Consider the following 10,797-nt stretch of genomic DNA (forward strand, 5'->3'; position numbering starts at 1 on the left):
TGCTTCGAATAAAGTATACTTTATTACAAAATACGCATGAAGATTTTGAGCAAAGATATATTTTAATATCAAAACATGATTGTATTTGGATCTTTTAACAATAATTTCTAAAAAAAAAAAAAAAAAGAATATAGGCATCTTATGAAAAATACATGGCATGTTGTTATCTCCCTTTGATATGAATTCGCCATTTGCAGATAAAAATAAGAACATGCTCGGATCATTCTGCAGTCAGTATTATTTAATAGGGTAATAAGTGGCATTTATATATTATATATTTAAAGCCTTTCATCTTACTGTACATGTTTTTGACTGAAAAAATAAAATTGTTAACTATTTTAGTGAATGATTTAAGTTCAACAGGCTAGGCTGGTGGGGCTTAGATATAAAAATCTCATATTTCTAAAAAATAATTAATATGTTTCTTTTTCACTTGTTTTGTTTATTAAGCATTGATATATGATACAAATCAAAATAAAAATATTTTGGTTATCTTTTATTTCCTTAGAATTATTTCCCTTTTTCCCATTTTTTAGAAACAAAATATTTGAAGTTCATAAAAATTATATTGTAATGTAAAATTCTAAGTAGAAATGTGTCCAACAACTTCATTTTGCTCTAGATTATTGCGCCAATACCTTTATTCTATATATTTGGATTAAATATTCTGTTTCTGGCATTTATATTTTGACAATTCTTTGACACTGAACATTATACTTCGAAATTTTCTCTGAAAACTGAATGAAATGTATGCTGACAGGTGTTGTCGCAATGAATTAGAGCATAAAGAAGTTATTTAACCTATTTTGTTTACACTTTGCATATGTAACATACTTTTTAAGGACTTCAAAAATTATGTGTTATAAAAACATGAAAAAAGGGAAATAAATCTCACAAAAGTGACAGAAGCCAAATATTTTTTTTCTGTTTATGTCTAATATTATTCTCAATAAACAAACTAAGTTTAAAGGAAATATCTTTATTTCTTAAATTAAAATTTAGGCCTGCATGGCCCCCTACTTTTTGTGTCGCCTTGAAAAGGGGACATATAGGGATTACTTTTGTCGGCGGTGTCGGCGTCCCCTACTTCAACTTCAACTTCAACGGGTTTTCTCGACAAAATCCACGAAGTAGACATCGACGTCGAGGAGGTGAAGACTGTACATCGGTGTAGAGTGGCGTGTTCCGACATAAATTTTTAAAACTATTTTACACAATTGTATCACAACTGTCCCATTGACAAACTGATGTTCCACACTACACCCTTAAAAAGTCATTTGACCAACATGTATTTACACTTTACAAGATGTTGACCATTTAAACATATGATGGTACGACTGGAACGAGCTGGATGGAAGATTTAAACGCCTCCAGGCTCTCAGAAGTAACACAAGAATCCGGTTATAATATTCCAGGTATTAACAGTTCTTGGGAAAAATGAGTGTTGATAAACGTTGATTCTAGATTGGATTGGGATGAATTTCATACTATGACTTCTTCGGGTTGAACGAACTGTGGCAATAGTGGGGTGGTACGATACTGGTACAGCTATTAAGTAGTTAACTACTTTATACATGAGAGTCACATCTGCCCAAACTCTACGTTGTTGAAGACTGGGCCATTGTAATTTATTTATTAGTTCAGTTACACTAGAAGGATTGTGTGGGTTATACGGTCTATTCAATACCCATCTTGCTGCGTTTCTTTGTATCTGTTCTATCTGCTTAACTTGAGTCTTTTGTAAAGGATTCCATATTGGAGATGCGTATTCCAGTTTAGGTCTGACCAAGCTAATGTAAGCCTTTTCTTTTACTTTGGGAGGACAGTATCTTAAGTTCCTCTTTAGAAAACCAAGTGTACTTGCTGCCTTTTTTGTGATGTTGTTAATATTATGGTCGTTGAATTTCAAATTATCACTGAATTCAACCCCTAAATATGGATGCTGGTTGACTATTTCCAAGCTTTCGCCTTTCATTTTGTAGTCATATTTCTTTCTGTGTGGAGAAGATGAAAATTGCATAATGGCGCATTTTTTAACATTAAATTCCATTTGCCAAATGTCCGACCAATTTTCAAGTTTACTAAGATCTTCCTGGAGAGCTAAGTTGTCACTTTGGTTACTTATCGGCCGATATAACACACAATCGTCAGCGAATAAACGTATACCTGATGTAATATTATCTGCGATGTCATTTGTATAGATTAAAAAGAGTGTTGGTCCGAGGACTGTTCCTTGCGGCACACCAGATGTTACAGAGGCTATATCAGATGATGCATTGTCACTACTACTTGTTGTATTCCATTAGATAAAAAGGAATCAATCCAACGCCTAGTATTACCGGAAATACCGTAATACTCTAGTTTGTGTGATAAACGTCTATGAGAAACTTTATCAAATGCTTTAGAAAAGTCTAAAATTGCCATATCCACTTGTGTACCGGAATTAAGTGATTTTGCAATGTCATCATTTGTCATTAATAGTTGAGATTCACAAGATCTTTTCGAGCGGAATCCGTGCTGATTTTCATGTAGAATACTTTGAGAATCAAGATGATTCATAATTTGTGACACAACTATATGTTCAAGAATTTTTGATACAACGACTGTCAAAGAGACTGGGCGGTAGTTTTCAGGTTTTGATCAATCACCTTTCTTGAAGATAGGAACTACATTAGCTTGTTTCCAGTCCAGAGGAATTTCACCAGTTAACAATGATTGCTGAAAAATACTAGTCATGATGGGCGCCAGCCTAAAGCTTGTCCAGAGCATAACTCAGTCACTTCTAGTTGGATTGACTTCAAACTTGGTATGCATGCTTCTTTCAATAACACGAAGTGCAGTGCACAAGGACCGGTACTCTGCGCTTTTTAATTTTTGAGTTATTGCCCTTTGTAAATTTTCATACTTTAATTTTGTCCGGACCATTTCTCTTCAACTATAAAAGCTATGGACATGAAACTTCATATGATGCTAGATCTCATTAAGAAGAAGTGCAGTGCACAAGAATCGGTACTCTGCATTTCCTAATTTTTGAGTTATTTCCCTTTGTTAATTTTCATACTTTATTTTTGTCCGGGCCATTTCTCCTAATGTATAACAGTTATGGACTTGAAACTTCATAGGATGATAGATCTAATTAAGAAGAAGTGCAGTGCACAGGAACAGGTACTCTGCATTTCTTATTTTTTGAGTTATTGCCCTTTGTTAATTTTCATACTTTATTTTTGTCCGGGCCATTTCTCCGAAAGTATATAAGCTATGGACTTGAAACTTCATAGGATGATAGATCTCATTAAGAAGAAGTGCAGTGCACAAGAACCGGTACTCTGCATTTCTTATTTTTTGAGTTATTGCCCTTTGTTAATTTTCGTACTTTATTTTAACCAGGTCATTTCTCCTCAAGTATGAAAGCTATAGACATGAAACTTCTTAGGATGATAGATCTCATTAAGAAAAAGTGCAGTGTACAAGAACCGGTACTCTGCATTTCTTATTTTAGAGTTATTACCCTTTATATATTTTCATATTTTATTTTTGTCCAGGCCATTTCTCATAAATTATAAAAGATATGGACTTGAAACTTCATAGAATGATAGATCTTATTGATAAGAAGTGCGTTGCATAGAAACTGCTGCTCTGCACTTATTAGTTTTTGAGCTATTGCCCTTTGTTAGTTTTCGTATTTCATTTTTGTCCTGGCCATTTCACAAAAACTATATTGTTCACAAGGCGACACCTCCGACTCGCGGAGTTCTAGTCTAGGCTGTGCATCCACTGGACCCCTAAAATATCAGAGAGATGTAAAACCCTGGGGTAATGTCAGAGGAGGCTACTATCATACTATGGTATCACGGTAGTCCCCAAAAATGCAAGTATGGATCGAAGGATAGATAGGTCAAAATATTTTCAAGTGAAGGTGTTAAAAACTTCCAACAGTTGACGTAAATTGAAACTATATGAACAGATGATATGTCAGTATAATATGTGATTATAACTGATTTTAATTGACTGTGTAAAAACTTATAAGGAAAATAGTAGTAAAATATGACGATTTATAAAAAAAAAAAAATTTGTCACGAATACATTCATTATTTACAAAGTTGAATTTATTGGCTGATGAAAATGAATTGGGTGTGCCAGTTGAAAAGATATTAGCATCATCGTGTGTTGCTTTTATTAGCAGTCACAGAAAATGTAAATACCGTGATATCATAGAACCCGTGATATCATAGGAACCGAGTATACTTCAAAAGTACATCATTAACTTTAGTACAGTTTAGTTTCATTACTTGTTTGCCCTTTTGGACAGGAATTTTTGGACCGTTTACAAATACTTAAGTTTTTAACGTCCAAATTACTAGGACATTCCTGGAATGAAGTTCAGATAAATAAAGATGGTTTCCACTTAGCTTAAGGTCTTCAGTGTACCCGTTTATATACTATGACATGACATAAATGCTGAAGACAGACCTGTGGGGAAAGTCCACCAATAATCGTGCCAGGAATCTGACATGCTCGTATCCATTCATCGAACATGCCATGAAGTGAAGCATACCTTGATAAAACTATGTATAATCTGTTGATGTGCCAAAGATGGATACATAAAAAACTTATTACGAACATAAACTACCTAAAAGTTTCTGACCGCTAGAAGATGTTTAGTAAAACTTTCTTTCAAATAATTTTCATTTAGATCTTTTAATAATAACTTCTTCAACAGATAAAATGTCACCCTGGATTTATTCAGTACTTTTTATAATGGGCAAAATATGGCTTACATACCCTGATTCCCTGATCCCAGTAGACAATTATACCACAAGGATACAGCATCTGAAATTATCAGTTTTTCTATGCCATAGTTAAACTCTATTTGACTAATCATTAAATTATCAACCTGTGGGTATCTTGGTAGATAATACTCATTTGCTATCATTTATTACATGTATTTCTCTTCTGGTTAGTCAAAGAACCATTACTTCACATAACTTTGTTCTTGAATTGTCCAGGAAATAACTCGAGAAGTATTGAAAGCATTTTATTGATACATCACACAGTGATCAAGACCAGATAGAGGAAATGCAAGCTGGGGCACTGGTTCAAGAACTATATAACTGTTTACTTGATTTTTTGATTGTCTCCCTTTGATTATTCCACTGAGGTTTTTTAGCTCACCTGAACACAATAATGAATATGCTCAAGATGAGCAATTTTTATACCCCTGTGTACGTCATCCAGTGTCTGTTGTCTGACATTAACATTTTTACTTAAATGATATCTCCTTAACACCTACATTAACATTGATTAAACTATGAGGAATGATCCTTGGATGGTACCCTCCAAAAATGCTTACATGGATCCTGTCTGTTGAACAAGTTGGCGGCCAGAGATAAAAATAGAAAAAAACCTTTAAATGACATCTCCTTTACTATTGGGTAGAGTTTGATGAAACTAAATAGGAATGGTCCTTGGATAGTTGTCTATGATAATTGGTCATATGGTTCCGGTATGCTGAAGAAGATGTCTGTTGGAGCTAAAAATAGAAGAAAGTGCTACATGACATTGTGTCCTGAATCATCAATAGGTTTTGATAAACCTCTATAGAAATGATCAGTCCTTGTGCAGTCCTGTACTAAAATTTCTAAAATTGTTCAGGTTTGCTGTATAAATTGGCTGCCAGAGGTTGAAATAGATAAAAAAAAACTTCAAACCACATATCTAAGCACCAAATAAAGTCTACCAAACATGAAAAAATAAAAATTCGAGGGTGTGTTCTTGTCTGATAGATGCTTTGAATCAAGTATACTTACAATGTTACTACAAAATATGCATGAAGATTTTGAGCTAAAATATTTTTTAATATTCAAACATGAGATATAATAGATATTTATTCTTTTTCAGGATAGTGCCAAGAAAGAAATAGGACTGTACAGTTTTAAGAAAAACTCAAAAGTCAGTGGGGATATCATCATATTACAAGTTTGATAAAATGCAACATTTATTACATTAGAAAGTAAATAATAGATGTTAATTATTATAAATCAAGAATTATAAAAGGACGATTAAAAAAAACCAAACCATATGGATTGCCAAGTCCAAGATTTAACCGAGGTGATGCTAGATATAGCCCCTGTTAACACAGGTACAGACATTGCTTTACAAGCTGTGACAGAGGACATTGAACCCCGTGTTAATACAAGTGCAAATCTTGTTTTAGCACCTGAGATGGCAGGGAATGAATCCCATGATAATGCAGCCAACGATTTACCTCCTGAGATGTTGGTAAATGATTTTCCTGATAAAACAAAGGCAAATAATATTTTACCCTCTGATATTACAATGCATGCAACCTCTGTTAATGCAGATACGAACACTGTTTTTCTTCAACCCTTGGAATTTAAGGAAGGAGTAGTGCAAAAGGTGTGTGATTTGTGTGGAGCATCATTTAAGAAAAAGCCTTATCTAAATAGGCATCTTAAAAAAGTACACGGAGGTAAAAAGGTTGCCAATCCATTAAATGTAACAGTATCTTTTGATGAGGCTAAATTTCATGATACTATTGAGGTTGACCATACTGATCTAGAAGAAGAAGGTACAACAAATGAGAAATATCAAGTTGATAATACCCACACTGATGTAGATTTCAAATCTACAATATCAGATACTCAACAGGATATTATGATGGACACATCAGGTTCAATGGAAAATCCAAATGATGGTATTACCATTAGTTGTAACTCTACTGTTGAAACTAAAAGAGCTAAATGTGCTATTTGCCAATCATCTTTTAAAAAATCTTTATATTTGAGACGTCACATTAAAGTTAAGCATCCACACCTGAAACAACAGGAGAGTAATGTGGAAGGTACTTCAATTTATCCTGTTGATGCAAAACTAAATGAGAAAGATGCAGATGGACTAGTAATAAACAAACATTTTTGTGAAATTTGTCCAAGATCTTTTAAGAGAAGGGCATACTTGCGACAGCATATGAAGAAGTTCCACATGGCACAGAGGTCCAAAGATGGAAATTCTTGCAACCAAACCTTAAACAAAGCAATGCCTGGGAAGGTGGCTGAAAAACACGACACACACTCTGATGAAAAACAAGCAAAAAGAGCAGTTTCAAGTAATATATTGCCGTTAAACCTTGGTACAAATGAGGAAATTGCAACTGGTACAATTTCAAATGAAAATTTAGTAATAAATACTGGTGCTTGTGTAAAGGAAGAATTTCCAATAAGCCTGGACACAAATAAAGAACAAGGAACCTGTAGTGCTCAGGAGGGGAATATTTTTCAACTCGGTGTTCAGTTTGATTGTGTAGATGGTTCAATTCATAGAAATATTGAAATTATAGATAATGGTAACACCAAGGTGTCTGGCAAATCAGCTGTTATAGAAGGCTGTACCCTTGGGGATATGTTTGTTCAGGTAAAAGACATCATTGGAGATGTGACATTAAAACCAGAAAATATCACATTTGAACTTAAAGGGAAGGGTATGACCCTAAAAGTGAAATATTAGTAGAAATAATTTTGTATGTGCCTTTTGGCATTAACATATGAGTTTGTAAATGGTATATGATAGAAGTAATTACTTTGTAAATGGAGAACAACAGAAAGAAAGCATTTTTGTTTGCTAACTTGAGCAAAATGTGCTCAAGCTGAGCTTTTGATGTTTTTGACTTTATTATGACCCTTTGTGTATTTTTCCTTATATATAGAATATATAATGAGCAATTTCTTCTGTGTGCAACATCTTGTACATTTTCTCAAGCGATTTTGACAAAACTTTTACAAGTGCCCTGGGTTTTGTGATTCTATAAGTTTTGACCTAATGATGGCCCTTTGTTTTTTTCCCTTAGAAGGGATATATAGTGAACCATTTCTTCTGTGCCCAACTCCTTCTAATTTCTCAAGGGATTTTGACCAAACTTTAACAAAAGCTTTGTCTTCAAGTGCCCTGGCACATAATTTAGCAGATTAGTGATTGGATAAGTTTTGACATAATTATGGCCCTTTGTTTTTTTTTCCATATATGTAATATATAGTGTAATATCCTATTTATCACAACTACTACATTTAACCTAACGAACAGAAACCATTTTGTTAGATGCAAGCCTGCCAGCTCATCTGCCTTCTTTTTGGTCCAGTAAAGTCAAGGTCACTGTCACTAAAAATAGAAAATCTGTTTACAGTTATTATCCAGAGTACGGAATTAAATATTTCAATTTAACTTGGTTTAAAGCAAGCTTACGTAAATTCATTGCACATGATTGTTTTTGGGCCCCCTAGGGTCAAGCTCAAGGTCACTGTTACTAAAAATAGAAAATTTGTTTCCGGTCAATAGCTTTTAGTTTGGATTGAGATTATGTAAATGAAACTTGGTGTAAAGCAAGCTTTTATAAAGGCCTAGATTGGGGTGGGTTTTGGGCATCTCAGGTCAAGGTAACTGTTCCTAAAAATGGAATATCAGTTTCAGATCAATAACTAGATTTTGTAATGAGACATTTTAATGAAACTTGCTGATAAGCAAGCTTTAATGAAGACCTTACTTGTTATTGCTTTTACCCCATAAGGTCAAGGTCATTGTTACTAAAAATAGAAAATCTGATTCAGGTCAGTTATTAAGAGTTTGCAATGAGATATTTCAATAAAATCTGGTGTATAGTAAACTTACAAATGTATTGGAAAATTTTGCTTGGTATTGCTATTGGGCCCCTTAGGGCCAAGGTCACTGTTACTAAAATAGAAAAAAAATCATTTTCAGGTTAATAACTAGAGTTTTGAAAGAGCTGTTTCAGTGAAACTTAAATTGGTGTATAGAAAGCTTTTGTAAAGCTCTCATTGAGATTTGAGATTGCTTTTAGAGCTCAATATTAAGGTCTAGGTTATTGTTACTAAAAAGAAAAGTTTCTGGCCAATAACTAGAGTTTGGAATGAGATATTTCAATGAAACTTTGTTTGAATCAAGCTTATGTTAAGATTGAATCAAGCTTATGTTTAGACTGCACTAAGGGTAGCTTTTTGTGCCATCTAGGGTCAAGGTCAATGTTACTAAAAGTAGAAAATGGTTTTGGATCAGTAACTAAATTTATGAATGAGATATTTTTATTCAAATTGTTGTGTAGCATTTCTAATTGAAAGCCTTGCATTGACTTGCTTTTGAGCCCTGTAGGATTAAGGTCACTAAATATAGAAAATTAGTTTCAGGTTGATAAGTAGAGTTAAAAGTGAGATATTTAAAAAAAAACCTTGGAATATGAACACATCATTTGGGTTGGTTTAGGGAACCCCACCTCACCAGGATCAAGGTCAAGATAATATAAATTTTTCCATCTGCTGTTATTACAAAATTTATGCTTATTTATTTTGTTTCTTCATTACGGTATTTATCATTTATATTGCACATAACACATAGATATATTGTACATTGCTTGTTTTTGTATTTCAACTACAACAAAACTTTCTACAATGGTGATAATTGAAAACTTGTTTTTTTAGCTCACCTGTCACAAAGTGACAGGGTGAGCTTTTGTGATCGCTTTTCGTCCGGCGTCCGTCCGGCGTCCGTCCGTCCGTCGCACTCACAGGAGAGTAATTATGTGGCTAGAGGGACAATAGGTTCTCTTTGATGTCATTCATTCCGTAATGCTTTTATGTGGCTATTTTCTTTTGCGTGGCTAAAAAGAACAATAGAGAGAACAATAGAGAGAACAATAGAGTAGCCACATAATTACTGTCCTGTGAGAACGTCCGTCCGTCCGTCGTCCGTCCGTAAACTTTTACTTTAAATGACATCTCCTCATAAACCACTAAGCCAATTTCATCCAAACTTCACAGGAATGTTCCTTTGGTGGTCACCTTTAAAAATTGTTCAAAGAATTTAATTCCATGCAGAACTCTGGTTGCCATGGCAACCGAAAGAAAAAAATTTAAATATCTTCTTTTAAAAAACCATAAGAGCTAGAGCTTAGATATTTGGCATGAAATATCTTCTAGTGAGTGTCTACCAAGTTTGTTCAAATAAAAGCCCTTGGGTCAAAATTGGCCCCGCCCCGGGGGGTCATTGATTTTCCCTATATGCATATAGTAAAAACTTAAAAAATCTTCTTTTAAAGAACCCAAAGAGCTAGAGCTAAGATATTTAGCATGAAACATGTTCTAATGGGTGTCTACCAAGTTTGTTCAAATAAAAGCCCTGGGGTCAAAATTGGCCCCGCCCCGGGGGGTCATTGATTTTCCCTATATGCATATAGTAAAAACTTAAAATCTTCTTTTAAAGAACTCAAAGAGCTATGGCTAAGATATTGAGCATCAAACATGTTCTAATAGGTGTCTACCAAGTTTGTTCAAATAAAAGCCCTGGGGTCAAAATTGGCCCTGCCCCAGGGGGGAGGGGGTCATTGATTTTCCCTATATGCATATAGTAAAAACTTAAAAAATCTTCTTTTAAAGAACCAAAAGAGTTAGAGCTAAGATATTTAGCATGAAACATGTTCTAATGGGTGTCTACCAAGTTTGTTCAAATAAAAGCCCGGGGGTCAAAATTGGCCCCGCCCCAGGGGGTCATTGATTTTCCCTATATGCATATAGTAAAAACTTAAAAATCTTCTTTTAAAGAACTCTAAGAGTATGGCTAAGATATTTAGCATCAAACATGTTCTTATAGGTGTCTACCAAGTTTGTTCAAATAAAAGCCCTGGGGTCAAAATTGGCACCGCCCCGGTGGTCATTGATTTTCCTTATATGTGTATAGCAAAAACTTAAAAAATCTTCTTTGAAAAAACCCAAATAG

At 34.1% G+C, this 10,797-nt stretch overlaps 1 protein-coding gene across 1 annotated transcript; it reads left to right on the top strand.

Moving 5' to 3' along the window:
- The first annotated feature begins 159 nt into the window (after positions 1 to 159).
- On the top strand, positions 160 to 9,148 carry LOC132748492 (uncharacterized). The gene is made up of 2 exons (XM_060738130.1): positions 160 to 249; positions 5,899 to 9,148. The coding sequence occupies exon 2, from the start codon at positions 6,079 to 6,081 to the stop codon at positions 7,522 to 7,524; it is 1,446 nt and encodes a 481-aa protein (XP_060594113.1). The 5' UTR covers positions 160 to 249; positions 5,899 to 6,078; the 3' UTR covers positions 7,525 to 9,148.
- The last annotated feature ends 1,649 nt before the right edge of the window (positions 9,149 to 10,797 follow it).

The sequence above is a fragment of the Ruditapes philippinarum genome, unplaced genomic scaffold (genome assembly GCF_026571515.1).
Source record: "Ruditapes philippinarum isolate M1 unplaced genomic scaffold, ASM2657151v2 ctg2437_1_1_1_1, whole genome shotgun sequence".
Taxonomy (NCBI): domain Eukaryota; kingdom Metazoa; phylum Mollusca; class Bivalvia; order Venerida; family Veneridae; genus Ruditapes; species Ruditapes philippinarum.